General features: G+C 42.8%; 1 protein-coding gene across 2 annotated transcripts in view; it reads right to left on the bottom strand.

Annotated features, from left to right (window-relative positions):
- The window catches only part of ASCC3 (activating signal cointegrator 1 complex subunit 3), a 262,037-nt gene that overhangs the window by 51,548 nt on the left and 187,515 nt on the right, over positions 1–22,974 (bottom strand). For both annotated transcript variants that reach the window (XM_060190713.1, XM_016188499.2), the window contains 2 exons: positions 20,176–20,287; positions 19,501–19,635 (listed from right to left, as the gene is read on the bottom strand). In XM_060190713.1, coding sequence (XP_060046696.1) covers positions 19,501–19,635; positions 20,176–20,287 — 247 coding nt within the window. The remainder of the gene's footprint in view (positions 1–19,500; positions 19,636–20,175; positions 20,288–22,974) is intronic.

The raw sequence follows: 22,974 nt of genomic DNA, 5'->3' as shown, positions 1-22,974 counted from the left end.
TTCCACAGAGTTCCCACAACAGAGTTCTGTGTCCCCACCCCAATCCCTCCAGTGGAAACTGCAATAGTACTCCCAAAGTCACAGGTAAGGGTTGATTTTATATTTATATTTATCTATCTTTGTATATATAGATTTTTTGGGGCAATTTTTCTACAGTCCTGCCTTCCTTTCTTTTCTTTTTATTGTTATTAATTTATCTATAAAATAAAAATTATTGACAAGACCATAGGATAAGAGGGGTACAACTCCACACAGTTCCCGCCACCCAATCTCCGTATCTCATCCCCTCCCCTGACAGCTTCCCTGTTCTCTATCCCTGGGAGCCTGGACCCAGGGCCATTATGGGGAGCAGAAGGAGGGAGGTCTGGCCTCTTCAGCTGCTCTTCTCTCCCTTTCTACATCACACCTGCATCTGTTACTACTTCTGAGTGGTCCTCCCTTTTCCCTCTTCTCTCTCAGATAAGTGAAACAGCGCCTGGCCTCCTCTGGTGTTTTCCAGATTCGCATCAGTGATGGTATAAAGCAAGATTCCTGGTGACCTGCCAGGCTGAGCGTCACTGACGGGACACAGACAACCTGGGACTCATGGCTGGGTTGTACGCAGTATCTCTTTATTCATGCAGGACACAGCACAATCTAAGCTGAGCTAAGCTAAACTAAAAACTAAAACTCACAATGCTGTCTTTATATATACTTCCCAAGTAGGGTGTGAACAGGATGTGACGTAGAGAGGGTGGAGAGAAAAGTGACTGGTGAAAATCAGGGTGTGAAAAGGAGAGGGGGCGGAGCAGGTGAGAATTCTACCACTGAACCACCAATGCCCTGGAGGGAGCGTGGTGCTTTATGTAAATGTAAAAGTGATTTATGTAAATAGACCGCAGCTTTGAGTGGGATCAAACCAATCCCTATACAGGCATACTGGTGCTTGGTTAAGCAGAAGCCAGGGGGAGCTGGCATGCTACCCAACAGTGACCCATGTTTTGGGTGCCAGTAGAACTGGGGTCCGGAGCCCGCTGGCCATCCTCCCCCTCCCCCTGGGAGTATGGAAGTTCTTTATGGGGGAGCAGAAGGTGGGAGTTCTGGCTTCTGTAATTGCTTCTCTGCTGGACATGGGTGTTGACAGGTGGATCCACACCCCCACTGACTTTGATTTCTTAGTCTAGAATTAATTCTTCTACATGCTGTAACACGGGACTCTAACTTGAGTCCCCCCCCCCAATGCTACATAATTCACCCAACAATATTTATTGACCAAGGCATCTCTTAACCAATGGTTTCATCAAAGCTTTTTTTCTTTGGTTAGGGCTTCGCCTGGAACAGTGAGATGGACCCTGACCGATCTGTGAGGACTGCCTGGGCGTCGGGGAGAAGGAAGGAAAGCCTTTTGGGGTGTGGAATGGCAGCAGCTTTATGGAGCAAGAGGGGAAGAGCAGTTGCTGAAGGAAGCTTTTCTCACTCCAACCTGTACTTCAGCCAGACTCAGAAGACTCACTTCGGATGGCTGGCTAAGGGGGTCTGAATTCATTTTGCAAGGCCTTATTTATTTATTTATTTATTTATAACAGAAGAGGACAATGACATTTGTCCTATGTAGATAAGATTTCTATTGTTTACAGTGACCACTAGGACATGTTATCAATACTGAAATACTGCATTTAAAGAAAAATAGCAGTAACAGAAATGAGTGCTTATCAATATATTGAGGCTTTACACCCACTATCCTTTTTTAAAAAAAAAATTATATTTACTTATATTATTTTCCCTTTTTATTGCCTTTTTTAAAATTGTTGTTGTTGTTATTGATGTCACCGTTGTTAGATAGGACAGAGAGAAATGGAGAGAGGAGGGGAAGACAGAGAGGGGGAGAGAAAGATAGACACCTGCAGACTTGCTTCACCGCCTGTGAAGCGACTCCCCTGCAGGTGGGGAGCCAGGGGCTTGAACCGGGTTCCTTACACGACAGTCCTTGCACTTTGTGCCACATGCATGTAACCTGCTGCGCTACTGCCCGACTCCGTACACCCACTATCCCATTTAATCTACCTCTTTATTTTAAGATTAAGATGAAGTAATGCCTTGTGTCTTTATGCATCAGAAATACTGAGCTTTGGAAAAAAATGTTTTGTAAATACCAAGCCATTTGATATGGTTCCCCCAGTGCCAAGTTAAATACTGTAACACTCACTTAATTGATCAGAAAGAGAACCAACTAAATACCACAGCCCAATTTAGCATCAGCATTACTAATGAACTAAATTAAATTGACCAGAGCTTCAACAGCAATTGAATAAAGAGATTTTTTTTTTCCCAGATGAATATATGCCTAGAAATAGCCAATTAGCTTTTCTCCCAGCCGGGTTCCCCGTGGTTGCCTGGCTGTTTTACAGCTCTCTGCTGAGTCCCCAAAGAAAGAACATTTTTTTCTCTTCTAACTAGTGTGGCTCCCTCACAGATTTCAAGCCCAAGTTCCTAATTCAAAGAAGTGCTGGTCCATTTGCACAGCATCTTAGAGAAGGAATAATCACCTAGCCATAATCACTATTACTATTCATAATTACTTTTATGAGTTCTCCTAATTACAAAGTGGCTTTTAACAACTATAAATAGATGAGCACTATTAAGAGTGCAGACACTGGTCTGGAAGCCGGGGTGATGTCTCATGAAAGAATCACAGCGCTGTCTTACTCGGAGGTCGGATGATGTGGCAGTGGAGAATCGTTACTTTTACAGACTCTGTCACTCTCCCCGTGGACATTAACAGCCAGAGCCATGGCCTCCAGTAAAATATTAACCCGAGGCAAAGAGTAGACAAGAGACATGGGAAAGCAACCCAAGAGAAAAAACACTGATCAAAGGATGCCAAGAACATATCCAGTAAAGGGTACCTGCTAGGGTAGGGGCAAAAATTATACTACGGATCATTAAGGGAAGCGCGATTCTGTATTTTTCATTTTTTCCAAATCACTAATAATGACATTAAAAAGTTTCATATTGAAATTAATAAGGGCAACCTTTATTATATAGAACTCAGTAAGGTATCAGGCCATCGATATACTATATATATTTGCGTGCGTATGTGTGTGTGTGTGTTATAAAAATATGCAGAGGTATATATAGTTTTTTATCACATAATAAATTTAAACTCAAGCATAAGACAAAACAAAATCCTATCTAGTCAAGGTCAGGTATTTTCAAACACATACCTTTCTACTTCTAAAGATCCATATACTGACCCCAAGGCAAGTATGATTGCACGTTTATGAATAAATGAGGAAACTGAAGCTTATGCAGAGGTTAAACGGCCTGCCACTTCCACAAAGAAGTGAAACTATTTTTCCTACATGCAAATACTGTATTCATTCCATCACTCTACTCAATCCATCATGATTTCAGTTTATTAGTAATTTTTGGTTCAATTTCAGCTGATAACCTTGATTCTTAGTTTATGAAAAATTAAAAGAACCAGAAGAGAACTTCATTATTCGAACACCCAGTGCCAACTCTGTCTCTTCTCATATTGTAATGTATGAATGACTTGTTTCTTCATATAAGCATTTATTCTTTTTTCAAAATATTTTAAAAATACATTCCCCTCCTGCTTCAGAACCACTACTAGTCACAAACCAAACTGCTACAGCATGTTAAAACACTGAGCTGATAATTCTCTCTTCAGAACAATATAAGGATCATTGTATAGTTATATTTCTTTTCTCTACCTTCTCAAAACTCATTCTTTTGAATTCTTTCAGATCAAGTTTTAGTTGCTCTCACTCCATTAAAATTACTCACTAAAAACACTCAGGATTCCCTGCCCCCCCCCCCCCCCAGAGTTGGGGCTTCCCATATATGCGTGTTTTCTTCATTGCTTTGGGCTGTGTTTCCATTCAGAAACACAGACGGACAGAAGCAGAGACACCCCAGCACCGCAGCTCCCGTCCAGCGCCAGAGCACCCCCCCCCCCGTGTGGCCTGCCCTCCCCAGAGAGCAGCCTGTCCTGCCCGACCTGCGTTTTCAGCTTAGCAAACCCTCCGTCTCATTTCACTCTCTCTCAACCGTCTTAACTAACCGAACAACTATCTTCCAGTGGTACTTCTCCCCACCTGGCTTCCAGGACAGTGCGCTTTGCACAAAGCTTTCTGTGTCACACACAGGCAGTCCTCACTCGGTCTCTGTGAGCTCCATCCCCTGCACAGTGCGCTTTGCACAAAGCTTTCTGTGTCACACACAGGCAGTCCTCACTCGGTCTCTGTGAGCTCCATCCCCTGCACAGTGCGCTTTGCACAAAGCTTTCTGTGTCACACACAGGCAGTCCTCACTCGGTCTCTGTGAGCTCCATCCCCTGCACAGTGCGCTTTGCACAAAGCTTTCTGTGTCACACACAGGCAGTCCTCACTCGGTCTCTGTGAGCTCCATCCCCTGCACAGTGCACTTTGCAGAAAGCTTTCTTTGTCACACACAGGTAGTCCTCACTCGGTCTCTGTGAGCTCCATCCCCTGCACAGTGCGCTTTGCAGAAAGCTTTCTGTGTCACACACAGGTAGTCCTCACTCGGTCTCTGTGAGCTCCATCCCCTGCACACTCTTTCGGCACCTCAGCATGCCAGAGTTCCCAGAGTCACCCTTCAGGCCTCTTGTCAACACAGTTTCAGCACTGAGCACTTGAGTACCACCCAGTTGCTTCTTGCCAGTGTCCTTACACACAGTCTTCTTTACATAGCCTCAAAGAACAGCGTCCTTCAGCTGCGCAGATAAGAGACGGCATCACCTTTACTTGCTAACAATCCATGTGAGTTTCTCTTGGTGCAATCTGAACAACTTTCTGACTCTACCAATATTCACCATTCTACTTCTGACCACACTACCCGAGTCACCATTTCTCCTCATCTGGACTTTCTACAACAATTATTTCTTTTTAAAAAATATTTATTTATGTATTCCCTTTTGTTGCTCTTGTTTTATCGTTGTCGTCATTGTTGGATAGGACAGAGAGAAATGGAGAGAGGAGGGGAAGACAGAGAGGGGGAGAGAAAGTCAGACACCTGCAGACCTGCTTCACCGCCTGTGAAGTGACCCCCCTGCAGTTAACCTGCGCTTAACCTGCTGCGCTACCACCCGACTCCCTGATGATTATTTCTTTACTAAGGAGCCAGAGTGGGATTTTTAGATTAAATTCTATCACACTTCTAAACAAAAGTCCTTCCAATGACGTCTCTGAACACTTAACACTCAAGCATCTTATCGTGACCGCAGGTGACTCTGCCGTGATGCCTTGCCTCCCCACTAGTCTCTGAATCCGACAGGGGCTCTTACTGGGAGCCTTTGCAGCCTGTTCCGTGCCTAGAACTTCTTTCCCCAGCTTGTCACACGAGCTGCTCTCAGCTAGGCCTTCTGCTCAAAACAGCTTTCCTTAGTTACAATGGAGAACAGGGGTATTTTTATGATTATCTTTTTCTTTTAAAATAACACGTAGTTATACGCACTGGCTGTTGGGGAGGTTAGCATGCTTGGCATTCCTTTTGCTCTGTCGCGCAGGAGTGACAATGATGATCACTACTAAGTGAGGGAGTAACGATGATCTGAGCTGTTCTACCTGCTCGACCGCAAGGCCCTCATCTGGAATCCTTAAATTACTGAGATAAAGAAGAAGAAGAAGAAAAAAAATTTCTAGCATAATGCGAATGATATTTAAATATTTACTCAATGCTAAAAGTTTTCACTTCTTGCCACTTGTTCATGTTTATGCAAACTATTTATTTACTGTGTGTGCATGTGAGTAAATAGATGAGAGAGAGATATGGAGGGGGGAGAGAAAGGGAGAGAGAGAGACAGAGAGAGAGGGAGAGAGAGGGAGAGAGAGAGAAGGAGAGGGAGAGGAGAGGGAGAGAGGGAGATGGAGAGAGAGGGAGAGAGGGAGAGAGGGAGAGAAAAAGAGAGGGAGAGGGAGAGAGAGGGAGAGAGAGAAGGAGGGAGGGAGAGAGAGAGAGAGAGAGAGAGAGTGAGCGAGCTGCTCAGTCACATGGGCTAGGGTCTCACCACACCCAAAGCAAGTGTTCTGCTTGCTACTATTTGCTGCTTGTCCTGTCTGTTTTCCTTTTAAGTCTAAACTGTGTTCCGCTTCCTTAACTGGTGTGACCAGTGGTCAGAATCTGGGGAGCGCATTTTCCTTGCCACAGGACGGAGACTCCCATGTGTTTTCGCCATGTCACACTTTATACGGCCCGACAGTTCAGCGCTGCTGTAGCATCGAGTAAAGCACAGTGACGGTGGGTGACCACAGTGATGGTGTGGCTCCTTCAAAAGCAGACCCCCTTGGGGGTCTGTAAATACGACTTGACTGACATGCGCCATCCGTGATCATGTCTATAGTAAAAACATGTATCTGAGTGGAGTCTTTCCGTAAACGCTCTGCACAGAAACGGTCTGCCGGTGTTTGGGGATTTGATCCGTCTAACGGCCAAGCTGTGTGGCCACCAGCAGCAAGCACGCACTCCCGTGTGCAGGGGCCTGGATTCAATCCTGGTACCGAGCGGAAGGGGGGAGTCTCCTGAGTGGTGAGGTAATGCTGCAGGTGTCTCTCTGCGTCCTCTGGGGGGGGGGGTTTCAGGTCCTGGAACACGAAGGCAGAGGAGGACCCAGTGGGGGCTGAATTGTTATGTGGAAAACTGGGAAATGTTATGCATGTACCAACTGTTGTATTTTACTGTTGGCTGCAAACCAGTAAGTTTCTCCAATAAGGAAACTGAAAAAGCCAAACGGCTACCGGGAGCAGTAGGTTCTTCCTGCAGGGACTGCATCCCACGGGTAACCGTGGTGGCAATTAAAAATACAATAGTGACTGAAGAGAGAGCATTATGTTTACACGGAAAGACCTTGTGCCCGGGCAGCGACCCCAGGTCCACTTCCCTGCACCACCATAAGCCAGATTTGAGCAGCAGTGCTCTGACAAAACAAACAAACAAAAACCAGTCAAATTAAAAAATAAAACAAAATAAAAGCCAATCTGGTGACTCTTACTTTTGGGGAAGGTAACAGCAACAGTTTTTTTTTTTTTGCCTGGAAGGCTGAAAATGATGAAACATTTCCCGAGCATACATAAAGCTACATTAAGCAACGACAGCAGGCAGAGGCAGACATACTCAGCATAAACATATTCATTTGTTTTCTGCTCTAACACAAATATCCTCAAACACCATCAGACTTGACAGCAATAAAAACGAGAAAATGACCACATCCAATTCCAGCGATGCTTCCCCAAAGGGAAGGCACAGAGATGACCGACCTGCACAGGAGAAAGCACCTTTGCCATGCCGATGCAAACAGAGATGGCGGCAGTATGTCACCTCACACCAGAAGAAGGACACACATCAAAACGTGTTCTGTGGGTGTGACAAGTGCTGGCGACAGAGTGGAGGCAAAAGGAAGCGCATGCACTGTCGATGGGAATGTCGATGGGAATGTAGGCTGGTATACAGGCTGGACCACTGCTCGGTTGTGGATATAAGATGAAAACCTTGCCCTTTCTACAACATGCAGAGGGCTGATCAGTGAGGTGAGTAAGAACAAGAAGACACTACTGGATGACGTCCCGCACGAGAGGAGCAGAGGAACAAAGCAAGGCAACTGGCAAGGATGATCCGAAATCAGCGTGTGGATCGTGAGCACAGAACTGAAGTCACCGTGAGCACAGAACTGAAGTCACCGAGGGACAAAGCGGCTGAAGGGGTGGAAGGGGCTCAGTGGACTTATGTGGTGGCGAGCGGTGATGGCAAAGATTGACAAGGGGCCGCACTTGAACCCGAACACAGAAATGGTCTTGTGAATCGGTGCTACCTCAAACACACACACACACACACACACACACACACACACACACACACACACACACACACAGAGTCTGTTCTTTCATTTCCTTCTTAATCCTAAGGGCACTAAATAGATAAGATTTATAAAATTGTAACAGACACGGACAAGTTAAAAGTTTGAAGAGTGAGCATATATCCTTTATATCTACTTTGCTTTGTAAGCTTAAAAAGGGAAAACTGAGATGCACAAAGAGGATAAACAAAAGTACAAAGACGAGGAGTGTGTGTGTGTGTGCGTGTACGTGTGCGTCTCAATGCAATGGTTAAGCGAAAAGACTTTTGTGCCGGGGCAGGGTGCTGGCAAACCTGGTTGAGTGCAGGTTACGTGCACAAGGACGTGGGTTCAAGCTCCCAGTCCCCACCCACAGGGGGAAAGCTTCATGAGTGGTGAGGTAGGTCTGCAGGTGTCTCTCGATCTCCCCCTTCCTTCTCAATTTCTGTCTCTATCCAATAAATAAGTAAAGATACTAATTTAAAAAAAGCCTTTTGTGCCTGAGGCTCCCAGGTCCAATCCCTAGCAACACCATTAAAAAGCCTGAAGTGATGAATGTTCTGGTTTCTTTCTCATTAAAATAAAACAAATAGAAAGTGTATTTATTAAAAGAGCAAAGGGAAGAGAAAGACAGGCTGGGAGTATGGATCAGCCTGTCAACACCCATGGTCAGCGGGGAAGCAATTCCAGAAGCCAGACCTTCCACCTTCTGCATCCCACAATGACCCTGGGTCCATGCTCCCAGAGGGATAGAGAATGGGAAAGCTATCAGGGGAGGGGATGGGATACAGAGTTCTGGTGGTGGGAACTGTGTGGAGTTGTACCCCTCTTATCCTATGGTCTTGTCAGTGTTTCCTTTTTATAAATAAAAGAAAAAAGGAAACATATAAATACAATAAAAAAAAAAGAGCAAAGGGAAAAACAGGGGAAAGATATTTAAAACGTTGTTGGTGATAGAATTCTAATTTCAACCTATCCTTTTCCTAACAGAGTCAAGATTTCATATTTTGTTTCTAAGATGAGATCTTTCTCTCTTGGAGGAAAACAACAACCAGAAATAGGAAGGGTGGGGAATAACAGGCAGAGTGCAGGGCTTGCATGCATGAGGTCCTAAGTTCAATCCCCAGAACCATCTACGCCAGAGCTGTAATCTGATATCTCGCTTTCCAAACAAATAAACAAACCTTTAAAAGAAAAAACAAAAATGAGGGGATGATGATGTACTGGGTTGTCGGAAAAGTCGTGACACATTTTTGCCAGAAGAATGTAGAAAAAGCTATGCCGTGACTGGACAGGGCATCGCTGCAGTGTGTGCACAGTACAGGGTTAAGACTATTCCCATTCCACCAAAGGAAAAATCAATGTTGTGGGCCTTCCTCTCTCTAGTTCTCTCTGTTTCTATCTATAAGTTAAAATAAAAACAAAACTAAAAAATAAAAGTTAAAAAAAAAGGGGGAGAGGGCGTTGGCATCCTGGTCTATGATGGTGAGCAAGAACTCGGGATGGAGGTGAGAGTGTTGTGTAGAATCCAGTCACGGGGAGGTGAGAAGTTATGCCTGCGTGTCAACACCTGTGCTCTGAATAACATTACTAGAGACAGAGAGAGGGCGAGAGGGACAGAGAGAGAAACTAGGTGACAACAGGAAAGCTATCAAAGCTACATATACTTTGGTATCTAAACTCATCCTTTTTCTAAATACCTTTACTGTGGAAATAATGCTTCTTCACAAGACAGCTGTCATGTGACCGCACTTTGTTACCTCCACCTGATAGATGCCTGTGTCAGTTAACAACCCTTAATGATTACGTTGGTGGCCAAGTACTAAGCTCACAGTACTATTTGATTAAGCCATTAAGCACTTAGTCATTGACAACTGTTATTCTATGGAACTGTTGAGGAGGTCAAAAAGTAACTAAAGATGGGGGGAAAAAATCCAAAAAACCCCCCAAAACAACAAACCAGGGCACATCTCAAGTGATTATCACAAACACATTTTATGCTCATCAAAACATCATCAGCTAAAAAAGCTTCAGGGCAATGTACTAAATCACAAGAGGCGTATCTTACATCGAGACCCTTTGCCAGAAAAATATTTACGTTTTCTCTGTGCTAAGGAAAGTTTTTAAGTGCAAAATACTAAGTAGAAGCTAGGAATACAAAGGAGGACGGGGAAGGTCTCAAAGGAAAGGAAACCAAGAGACGTAGAAAAATACTTTCTTTCCTTCCTTCCTTCCTTCCTTCCTTCCTTCCTTCCTTCCTTTCTTTCTTTCTTTCTTTCTTTTTTTCTCTTTTTTTTTTTTACAAGACATTTGCCATCTGTGCCTCTCTGAAAGATGGCAGGCAGCTCCTCAGCCTGGGGTGAGGGAATCTCTCCTCACAAGCCCTGGAAGACCTCCCATTAGGTTCCCCCACTAGGAAGATAAAGAGCAGCAGATGGGATCCTGTGACTGTCAGGAGGTGATTTGGAAATGGAAGGCCACGAGGTTGGTGGTGCTCACTGTTACTCAGTTAACCTTTCCTTCCTTTCATCTTTCCTTTAATGAACTCTTTAATTCCACATGCTGGGTCTCCCGACAATGCCATTTTTTTTCTGTGTGGTTCGTGCTTTTATTTTAATACACTTTTTGAATTTCTCTTTTACAATTCTTGTTTATGGTTCTAATCCCCGTTCTAAGGAAGATGCGTTTGCAATTCTGTACCAAAAGATTTGGACCTGTGTTCCACCAGGGCACAATCCCAAGTGTAAACAATGCCGTGTTACTCAAAGTCTCCTCGACACAGACATAGGCAGAGCAGACGCGAGTGGGGTGCCTTTGTCCAAAGCGACACGGAGGACCCAGCAACCTGGGGATTGCCTGCAAGGTAAACTTCTCACTGCTCTGGTAGTTTGTGAATGTCTGATGGATCTATTTCAACATTAACACATGGCCTTTCAGTCATTGTTTTTGTCTGTAGAAAAATGAGAGACATTTCAAAGTGAGTGTCTGATATATAAGTATGATCTTAACTTTCTGTGTAGTTATGACAGCCATAACAAGAGAATTCAATGTTTTAGAAAGTATATTAAAGATTCTAGACACAGAATATATTCTAGTATATGCATGCTTTAGCTTAGTTATTAATACTACAGTAAGTATATTCTGGAGAGTCTATCAAACACATCTTCCCTACCTGACATCTCTTCACTGCAATTACTGATTTAAAACAGATAAGCTCCTAAAAGTCCGTGGCACAAATCAGACCATTGCTCTTATTTGTCATGACGCCAGTCCTTTCTGCTCGAGACTTGGGCTTTAGTGCCAACATCATTAAGGGATTCTTCAAATCACTTTTTAAATGTCCTTCTCCCCCAGGATTTTCACTTATATCTAATTAGACTACTTACTCCTTGCCATGTAACCCCTGTTGCCAAAACTGCTAAATGCTTCAATAAGTAGGGAGAGGGCTTCAATGGAGCAAGACAGATGTGATGTCACCAGTTAACAATACAAGTGTGAAGCAGCTGCCTTAATTATGAAGCTTATTAATTCATGGTGTGAAGAAAAAAAAAAAACCTTGGCAATAGTTCCTATAAAATACCTAACCTTTCGAAATAGCGTCATATTATCTAAAACTTAGAATATATGTTTTCAATGAGGAATACTGGAGCATTCTTTTGCTAGTAATTAACATCTGCACTTAGTACCTCTAATTTTAAGTGACAAGGTCACATATAACTTTAAAAAAATAACTTTACTTAATAGACTTCTAGAAAGCACATATCCCAATAGTTCAATGCTACATTAGACATTGAATGATGGGATACAGATCAATTATATATAGAATAAAAAGTCAGGTATATATATAAAAAAATTAAGGTAAAGGAAAACAATTTCTAAGAACCTGGACAAACTTAACTAACTTGAATTTTATTTTATTTTTTGTTTTTTTCACATCAACATTTACCAAGAAGAGCTGTTTGACAGTTTCAGTGTATAAATGTTCTTGGCATGTGACGGGTACTCAATAAGAAGTAACTATTCAATATTATGTTTTCCATGGATGGGAGGACAAGACTTAAACGGGGTAGTACTAGAGAAGAAGATCAGTGGAGTGAACTAGTCTGAACATAGTCTTTTACTTTACAACTAGAACTCTGTATTTTACACTTAAAGAAAAAAAAGTCTAACAACAGAAACCCAGAAACAATTTAATTCCTGAAGTAGAAAGTAGCATTAAAAGCAAAGCAATGTCTCAAAAAAGCTATTACTAGAGAAAAAAAAATGGCGGAAGTGTGATGCCTTTGTCAATGTTGGCTGACTGGAACATCTACTTACACTGCAGCAATAAAGCAACAGAAGTAATCAGTACTTGAAATTACAACAGACTAATATATTGTGAAAAAAAAAAAGCGCAAATAAAAAAAAATCACAACATTCTGAAGGGTGAAAATATTCTCAAAGTATCGAGTATGTCAAGAAGAAGGTAGACCATGAAAACAGTATGCGTTCAACTATGATCGACTTTTCTGGTGTGTTAAGGAATGGCCGCCAACGGGAACTCACATGTGACCATTACAATAGCTTCACTTTCCCTATAGGTCTGTTAGTGCTTTCTCAGTAATATTTCAATGTGGACCCTCTGAAGTGATGCTTTCGGTCGGTCTCTATCGTATGCATCGGCTAAAGCAATAAATTCGCTGACGTCTACAGGGTCAGGCAGAATTTCTTGCTGTGTGAACAAGTCACTGTGTTCAAGATCCCAAGCTCCATTTGTACAGTCAATGATTCTAGTTTCAGTTATACTGGCTCAAAGCCTGCATCTATCCTGATTTCGTACCTGTACTTAAATGCCATAGGATCTATAGCGCAAAGGCAACTGCTTATTTTCTGTCATGTGAGTGGCTTACTGTGAGCCCACGCAGACTTTATTCCTGATGTTCTCTGGTATGAAGGCTAGCAGAGACGTACACAGCAAAGTTCTTGACTGGAAAGATGGACGTGAAGGAAGAGAACATTCCACCCTGCGCTCTGAGGCTTCTGTTTTTATGTGGGGTATCATCTTACTGCGATTCTTAAGAGCATCATATGCCACATGCCTTTCATGATTTATTACTGCAATTCACAGCTATCTGTAATACACAAAAACACCCTCCCCCCCCCCCAAGTAAAATCCAGTATTTTATCGTCTTGCTCATAGAAAGAGCCTCACACATTGTGGACATATAATCAAAATTTCTGGAAGAGTAATTATGTTGTTTGTGGGTAGAACTGTAAACCATGACTTAAGTAAGCAAAAAGTCAGAGCACTACTTCCCTATATGTGGCGTCAGGGATGTCTGCAAAGAACGCCCTGTTTGCTGAGATCCACCCTACTGCTAAACAGTGCCGGCCATCACAGTAAGGACAGAACATTTAAGTTATGCACGCTTCAATATACGATGATTGTATTTTTCCACTACGGGTTTTGGTCCTATGTGTTTCTACTACTCCTAGTGGACTAGACAACGATACACAGAAAGAAGAGAGGACGGACACCACAGCACGGCTCCACGGCTCCTGAAGCCTCCCCTGGCGTGGTGTTCCCGTGTGGTGGTTGGGGGCTCAAACCCCAGTGCTCACATGTGGTAAAGTGTGCGTTCTGAGTAGAAATGGTCCTACTCTATGGCCCAGCAATGCTTCTCCTGGGGATTCACCCAGAGAACGCAAAAACAACTGTCCAAAGAGATTTACGCACACTTATTCACCACAGAACAATTCGTGATAGCCCGGACTCACAAGCGACTCAGTTGCCTAAGGACAGATGAGTGGTAAATACAATTGTGGTGTATATAGTGGAATACTACTCAGCTGTTAAAAATGCCTCATTTTGGATAGAACTTGCTGTTAAATGTTAATCATGTCAGGAGAGATTAGACAATACTGGATGATCTCATAGGTACCATTGAAGACACATGAACAGGAAGAGAAAATACTAGACTGGGTGCTGTGTACCTTACCAAAGCAAAGGACTCTGGGGAGGGACAATGAAAGAGGGGACAAAAACACAAATGAAAATATGAAAAATGAAACTCAATGCAAAAAGCACCAGTGGATAAAATTTTAAATGGAGTATATGAGGCCATCCAGGTTTCTGAAGTCAATTCCATATTTTCTTTACTATGTGAAATTATTTCCCTATTCAAATTGCAGAATTGCAATGATGCCATATTTATACACACACACACAAACACACAAAATGATGAATAAGTAAAATGCCAGTTATATTGGAGAAATAAAGAAAAAAAAGAAAACACCTGCATTCGATTCCGTCCATTCTGACTGCCAAGATGCTTCTTAAGTTTAATTTGTTTCATTTCCTAGTATAAGGAAGAGTTTACTTATCTGCCAGATGAGAAGCTGATTACCTCCAACGTTTGGCCAAATGCCAGGTAAGGTTACTATACAACCATTCTGCAGAATGCCAGGTTGGCCCCGGCACCCCACCAGCAGAGGACAGGAACCTGTTACCCTATAGTTACTTCTGGTTTATTTTTTCTATGACGATAATCACATCGTTAAATATTCAGAGGAACTCAAACGCTTTTTGAACATAATTCACGTGTTATCATGAATACATGAAACAAAACCCCAACGTTAATTGTAGCCTTAGGAACGAGAAGACTTTATTCACTGAGAAATATAAATTGATTAAAAGACACAGGAAGTTCAAAGTAATATTCAAGAGAATGGAAGGTTTTCAGTTGTGTTCTTTTCAGAGTGCTACACATTCCATTTAAAAATGATCAGTAAGCTTGGAAAAAAAGATTTAAGAAACATCAATGACTGTATCTTTGTCAAAGGAGGTGCTAATCTTAGTTATAATAATGAACTGTTAAAAGCAATATTGCATCACTACATATTATAGTGACCAAAGCAACAGTACTGGACACCAGCCTTGAGACGTTAATCCCAGCCTCACTGCACTGCTTTGTCCCCTTGTGCTTACACTGTTGCATCACTACTGTCTGATTGCTTATTTCCTTCCAGTTTCAAAAGCACAAGGAGACTGATGTGTGTTTCTGGAGGTGAAAGCTGTGGGGATAAGAAGGCTATGTGAACCATTTGTGGGGTGGACGCACACATACACAAACTATCAAAAACCCACTTCTCAATGTAAGCATGATTTCTAGAAATTCTAAAATGCCTTCAGACACAATCTTGCTTTCGTATTTAATTTTTTTCTTTTTTTTGTGTGGTAGTCAGAGGCATGTTCTCCAGTGAATTGAGAGAATAATCCCTAGAGAAGTCATCAACCGTATTACCTGGACATCCTCTTGTCAGTGGACATTCTGTCATTCTAGTGCCTTGGATCCTCATTAAAAAAAGAAAGTCTGAGAATTACAGAGACACCGCCTACAAAGGCAATCATAAATAGATCCTTGGACTAAACACCACAGACGACAAGATTATAGCACTGCTGTTGTACACTTCACTAAAAAGATACGCTGAAAAAAAACTGTATGAATACATTGTTGAGTTTATCTTACAAATATCTGCAGACAACTTGTTTTGTTTAGCTTTTTAGAAAAGAGTTAACCTTTGATTCCGGACAGTATGACAACGGAAAGAAAGAAAGAAGCTGTTAGAAAGGCTGTGGGCAGACCCATCTTCTTAATCAATGGTTTTGCAACACAGACGACTAAGTTTAATTTCCTGGCATAAAATACAGTTTTTTGGGGGTTGGGGTAGACGGGGAATTTTAGCAGGGTAGTGGTGGGGGAACCAGTATATAGCAGGCATCAGGATTTTATAAACTTCCTCTACAAATAATGTTCCTTCGGTATCATGTGGGAGATTTTTCTACCTTCCACTGTTGGTCTGCTTCTAAATTCTGCTTCTAAGACCCCTTCTGTTGCATTGCTTGACTGTGGTCTATTTACATAATCATTGTTTTCATTGGTTTAATCCCCACTGATTTCTGCACTTTTTCCTTCTCCCCACCCCCTATCCTATGTACTTCCTCTTCCTGACACTTCCACTTCCACCTCAGGAGACATATAGGACATCTTTGTGATTAGAGCTAGCTAGATCACACTGCATCCCCGCTCAATAAAGATTGAACTGCGTTCCCAGCTCAGCCATGAGTCCCTGGTCATCTGTCTCCGGCCCGTGAAGCTAGCCCAGCATCCATCCGGCGCCGAGAGTCCTAGAGTGTCTCTCCCACGAAGCTAGACTGGCATTCCACCCCTAATGTGTGTACACACATACGCATACTAGTTTGTGCATGGTAGGGAGTCGGCAGAGGATAGGAGGGGCCCTTCCCCACCGATGTAAAGGCAGTGCCACAAACAGGTATACACTCAAATGCACCTGCTATTACTACGTGTGCTTTCAAGGAAGACAAGTACTTTAAATATCAGGTTGATTCAGTACGTGCATCGGAGCTGGTAAGTAAAAAAGAAAAATTATATCCTCAAGTCTCAAGATAAAATATTGGGTTGTCAGAAAAATCATGATATATAGTGGGGCATACCTGGTTAAGCACACACATTACAGTGTGTAAGGCCCCAGGTTCAAGCCCCCAGTCTCCACCTGCAGGGGGGGTAAGCTTTCAAAAGCCGTGTAAATCTCTCTTCTCCTTCCCACTCAATTTCTGGCTGTCTCTATCCAATAACTAAATATAATAAAGAATAAGGAAAAAAGGTCCAGATGCTTGTGCCAATTAGAAAGCCAGTATTCTACTGTATTTCATCTTTTCCTAAGACTAATCCTGTTTCTAGGAATCTCTAGTTAGGTCATAATGGAAACCTAGAAAAGAATTCCTTTGTTTAAGCAAAGCACGACTCAGCTCTGGCTTATGGTGATGTGGGGGATTGAACCTGGCACTTTAGAGCCTCAGGCACGAGAGTCTGTTTGCATAACCATTGTGCTATCTACCCCACCCCTAAAAGAATTCTTTCTAGCTGCAGCATATACTTAAAAAAATATTTTGATCAATTTATTGGATAGAGACAGCCAGAAATCAAGAGGAATAGGAGATAGAGAGGGAGAGAGACAGAGAGACACCTGCAGCCCTGCTTCATCACTTGCAAAGCTTTCCCCCAGCAGGTGGGGCCAGGGGCTTGAACCTGGGTCCTTGTGCTTTGTAACACATGTGCTTAACCAGGTGCGTCACCACCAGGCCCCCATATACTCTATTTTATTTTATTATTTTATTTATTTTGGGTAGAAAGAACTTGAGAAGGAAGGGGAAGATAAAGGAGACGGAGGGGAGGAGGGAGACAGGGAGGAAGGGAAAGAGAATCCTTTAATCCTCTTCTCTTTATAGAAGTGATCAAGTAATAAACAATCATCCGTCTGTCCGTCCACCCGCCCATCCATCAGGAAATGTTTTCTGACTTCTTGTAGTGTTTATACTTGTGCTATCCAGCACATACTGATTTCCTGAAGCTTATTAAGAATAACAACACAATAGGAGAGGTTTGTTTTTGGTTTTTTTGCCTCCAGATTCATCACTGGGACTTGCACTATGAATCTACTGCTCCTGGAGGCCATTTTTTTCCTTTTGTTGTCCTTGTTGTTTATCACTGTTGTTGTTACTATTATTATTGTTATTGCTGTCATTGTTGTTGGATAGGACAGAGAGAAATGGAGAGAGGAGGGGAAGACAGAGAGGGGGAGAGAAAGAGACATCTGTAGATCTGCTTTACCACCTGTGAAGTGACTCTACTGCAGGTGGGTAAGCCAGGGGCTCGAACCATGATCGTAAGTTGGGCTTTGCGCCATGTGCGCTTAACCCTTTGCACTACCTCCTCGTCCCCCAATAGAAGAGGTTTTAAGGATGCTAGTAAAGTTAACTACTTCAGAATCAGTGGATTTGTAAGAGACAGTTCAATGGTTCTCATTTTTTTCTAAAAAAATAGGCACAATATAGTATTTACTTGAAACATATAAAATGACTATTGTGTCAATAGAGTTTATGGTAAAATGTTATACTTAATCTGAAAAGAATAAAGCACATGCAGTACTTAGCAACAGAAACAGTGCCTATACAGTGTTTTAAAGGAAGATGCAGGGACTATTACTAACAGTAATTCACATCTCAGTATTAACTGTTGCTTTTAGCTTCTTGGCAAAAGAGCAAAAATGAACAGTCTAGTTTTTGTTTTTGTTTTTTTAATCAATAAATTTGGTGGGTGGGGGAGTGTTGGTATGCTTCTAAAAACCCCTTCTGTTTCATTTGGTTTAATCCCATTGCTGAACACTGTATTCTATTTACATCACCACTGATAACTAAGCACCGCCCTCCCTCCAGGGCATTGGTGGTTCAGTGGTAGAATTCTCACCCGTCCCGGCCCCTCCCCTTGTCACACCCTGATTTTCACCAGTCACTTTTCTCTCCACCCTCTCTACGTCACGTCCTGTTCACACCCTAATTGGCAAGTATATACAAGGACAGGATTGTGAGTTTTCAGTTTAGTTTTTAGCTTAGCTTGGCTTAGATTGTGCTGCGTTCTGCATGAATAAAGAGATACTGCGTACAGCTCAGCCATGAGTCTCTGGTCGTCTGTCTCCGTCCGCGAAGCTAGTCAGGCAGGGGAGATAGCATAATGGTCATGCAAAGAGACTCATGCCTGAGCCTTCAAATTCCCAGTTCAATCCCCCACACCACCACAAGGCAGAATTGAGCAGTGCTCTGGTGAAAAATAAATAAATAAATAAATAAATAAATAAAAGAAAAAAAAAAAAAGATTGGCGGCATATGTCCCTCCCCTTTTGGTGTGTGCAGTTAGCTTTCTTGGCATTAATTCTAAGATAACATAATCATCTGTATCCTTAAGTAAAGAAACTTCAGCAAAATCATGGAATAAAAACCACCCAATAGAAGCAACAGAAACAAGTGTTCAAGTGTAACCCAGAGAGAGAGAGAGAGAGAGAGAGAGAGAGAGAGAGAGAGAGTGATGCTGAAGGACAGGCTGAGTCCTCAGCCACCTAGGAGAGTGCCAGCTACACCTGCCACCTTCAGTTGAAAAAGGTGAGTTCCAGGGTCACTTTAGTTATGGAGAACTTCTTCCACACACGCTGGCGCTAGTTACAGTATCATGAATATTTTCCTCCCCGCCCTGCCTCCCTCCTTCAATCCTTCCCTCCCTGCCTCCCTCCTTCAATCCTTCCCTCCCTACCTCCCTTCGTTTTCCTCCTGGGTTACCACTGGTGCTCTGTGCCCGCATTATGGATAAGGCAGAGAGAAACCGAGAGAGGAGAGGGGATAGGGAGAGAGGCAGAGAAACACCTGCAGACCTGCGTCACTGCTTGCGAAGTGTCCCAGCTGCAGGCGGGGAGCAGGGGCTCCAACCCGAATCCTTGAGTGGGTCCCTGTGCTTGGTGCTATGTGCTTAACTGGTTGTGCCACCGCCTGGCCCCGCAACATTTTTTTTTTCAATCTATTTATTTGGCTGGCGGGGCTGAGGACTTGAACCCGGGTCCTTGTGTGTGCACCACTGCCCAACCCTTCTAGTTATAGTGTCCGACACAGGAAGAGACTTCAGAAATAGGTTTTTTTTTTTTTACCAGATTTTAGAAGGAACCTACGGCAACGTAAAACTCAAATTAAATGTCCAAGTGTGAAATTTAAATAAAAACTTTTTCTGCTTAGAAACAAATTAAATAAATATTGTAAAACTCACGCTCAGAATTGAAAGCAATTCTTCAGTACTGCATTCAGGTTTCAGACGCTCCTTGAACATCTTAACCGTCTGGTGCTTCAAATAGTAGTAAGAGGCAATCCGGCCGTACGTTAGGGATTCGATGCTCCGATTATCCTGTTTCAAAATGCAGACATGCTGACATAACAGTGACGCGCCATACAAGTTCATACCTTTACAGAGCTGCCAATTCCCATTAGAAAGTGCTGTTGCAACAACATGAAAGATCCTGGCTTATGGGCTAGGGAGGCTTCAAGGGGCCAGGTTCAGTCCCCAGCACCAGCAAAAGCTGAGGCTGAGCAGTGTCCTCAATTTCTTCCTTCTACTTACTAAGAAATAAAATATGAAAACGTAATTTAATTTAAAACGGAGTATTATTAAAAGCAACAGTGAGATAGCCTCCTCCCATACCCTCCTTTCCTCCTTCCCTTCTTTGCTTGCTGGTCATGCCAGGGCCCCAAACACATAGGATTTCGCCAATCCAGGCTCAGTTTTCCACTCAGACAGAGAGACACAGGTAGACACACCACAGTGCCAAGGCTTCGTAGCTTCTTTCACTGCCACAGAACCTGCCCTGTGAGGCAGGGGCCCAAACCTGGGTCTTTTCCAGCCTGATAGGTAATCTTTTCAGTTGTGACGCACAGGATTAAATCATACCTCTCCAATTTCAATACAATAGGAATGCTCCAATTCAACCAGGGACTTCTCCACCAGATTGGAAAGAAACTTGTTCACAGAGTCATGGCTCACGTCACTCAGATTGTAGTAGCTGGAAAGCAAACAAATGCATTATTTGCCTCAAGGCATTTTCATTAAAATTGTCACCTCAATCTCACTGAATCACAAATGGCAACTACATATATAGGAAAATCAAAGAAAAAAAAAAAACTACAATAACCGTTTCCATTCTGAAGCTCAAAATGCCCATAGTAAAGTCTGATGACCTTGATGGCCAATGACAATACACCAATAAGTCATTTCTGTTCTGAGGCTATACGCTAAGAAACGCAGCACACGCACTCAGAGAGATCTAGTATTTACCTAAATTCACAGTGCAAAATCTGTAGTAGCCCAACCTGGAAACAACAGATGAGAGCCTAACAAAGCCTAGTATGTATACACAACGGAATATATACAAAAAGCCATTGTCTTTACTTCATCTTGGGGGAGGCTTAAAGGAATCATGCTCAGTGAGATAAGCCAACAGGAGAAGGATGAATACAGGATTGTCTCATTTGGAGGTGCAGCTTAAGAAACGAGAACAGGAAGGAGAAATACCAAGTAAATGTTGGACTGGGTTAGGCGTATTACACCAAAGTGAAGGACTCTGGGGGAAGAAGGGCAGAGAGAGGGGTGGGGAGCAAGCAGTACAGGGGGAGAAACGGAGTTGGAGTCCCGGCGCATGGTGGAGGAAAAGGGCCTCAGTTGGAAATGACAGTGTTTTGCAGACACCCATCATGGTGAAATAAGAAATTTGCTATGTACCAGCAACCATTTAGGATGCCTCCCCCACACACAAAGGGGGAGACTACCCCGTAAAATTCAGCATCACATTAAAAAATACTAACGTTTGGGTGTTGAAATCAGCCTTGCTTCCACTGACACAGTTACAACACATTAAGATGAAGCACTAGACACAATGGTTAGTGAAGGACTCAACTGAGAGTGAGAGTCTTTTGCACACACCTATCTCGGGAAGGTAAGACATTGCATTCATCTGTCGACAAGTGTATCAGTATTACACACTGATAAAAATTAATCTACTCAGAAAATTTAGAATGGATAAGAAGCTTACAGCTAACTACATAAATATGTAATAGTGGATAAATTCTATCTTTTTTTTTTTTATAAATTCTATCTTATAAAGGCCATGTGTCAGTTAGCTTTTCTTGTCTTTTTCTTTCTTTCTTTCATTTTTTTTGCCTCCAGGGTTTTTTGCTGCGGTTCAGTGTCTGCACTATGAATCCACTGCTCCTGGAGGCCATTTCCCCCCCCTTTTGTTGCCATGTTTTTTTTTTTTATCGTTGTTGTGGTTATTATTATTGATGTTGTTGTTGCTGGATAGGACAGAGAGAAATCAAGAGGGGAGAGGAAGACAGAGAGGGGGAGAGAAAGATAAGACACCTGCAGACCTGCTTCACCGCCCGTGAAGCGACTCCCCTGCAGGTGGGGAGCCGGGGGCTCAAACCAGGATCCTTCATCCTGCCCTTGCGCTTTGCACCATGTGCGCTTAACCCACTGCATGACTACTCGACCCCTCAGTAGCTTCTCAAAACTCAAGAGAGTTCAAGAAAATCCCTCTAGTGACTCTCAGGCAGAAGTTGAAAAACAAGATCCGAAGAGAAAACACAAGTAGAACCTGAGCTGGAGTTGGTGTATTGCACCAAAGTAAAAGTCACTGGGGTGGGTGGGTGGGGGAGAATACAGGTCCAAAAAGGATGACAGAGGACCTAGTGGGGGTTGTACTGTCATATGGAAAACTGGGAAATGTTATGCACGTACAAACTATTGTATTTACTGTCAAATGTAAAACATTAATTCCCCAATAAAGAAATTAAAATTAAAAAATCCCTCTAGTGCTTGAGGAATAAATGTCATACTAAAACCCAGAAGGGATGCCGTCAGGATACCAGTATGGCACTCTGCGCTTCAACACACACACAGAAGATGCAACGCTGTTAGCTCGGATTATGTTCCAGCTAAAAAGTTTAAAGACAAGACAATCTTCTTGAACACTCTTCTTTTTAATGGATCAGAGATCTTTGGCAAATCCTTCAGATAACGAGGAATCTGTGCTCTGGGAGAGACCCAAAAGGTGAGGTGCACACCTTCCAGTCAGCTCTTAACCTCCTACAGGAGGAACCTTGTACTCCAGTCAGTACGGAGAACTCGTCTACCTCTCTCTCCTTAGCTCACATCAAGGAACAGATGTGGACAGTGGTTTCAGAGCACATGCTCTCACCAGTGGAAGTCTAGCATAAGGTTTAATATATTCATAGAGGGCTAGAAAGTGGTAATTCATAGTCAGGAGGGGGAGAGTAGTAACTCCAAAAAGGAGAAGCCTGAAGGGAACCATAACCTGTCAAGAATGGAGATTTCCAGGGGCTGTCTGGTCCACGAGGTGTAAAATATTGGAAAGTCATAATGTGTTTTTCTTTTTCTTTTACCAGAGCACTCATCAGCTCTGGCTTATTGCAGAGCTGGGGATTGAACCTAAAATGTTTGAGCCTCAGGCACGAGAATCTGTTTGCATAACCATTATGCTATCTACCCCCCACCCTAATAACATATTTTTCTATGCAAAAAAAAATGCATTGTGACTTTTCCACTAACCCGATATTTACTGTCTCACTCTACAGAAAAAAAAAAATTACGAGCCTTTTTGGTGTAGTTAGTATATTTGTGTCTCCTAAAACATCTGTGTTAAAATCCTAATTAAAATGCCCCATGTGACGA

Source organism: Erinaceus europaeus, chromosome 4 (genome assembly GCF_950295315.1).
Source record: "Erinaceus europaeus chromosome 4, mEriEur2.1, whole genome shotgun sequence".
NCBI lineage: Eukaryota > Metazoa > Chordata > Mammalia > Eulipotyphla > Erinaceidae > Erinaceus > Erinaceus europaeus.
Note: the sequence above shows the minus strand (reverse complement) of the source record. Positions and strands in the feature narration are given on the sequence as shown.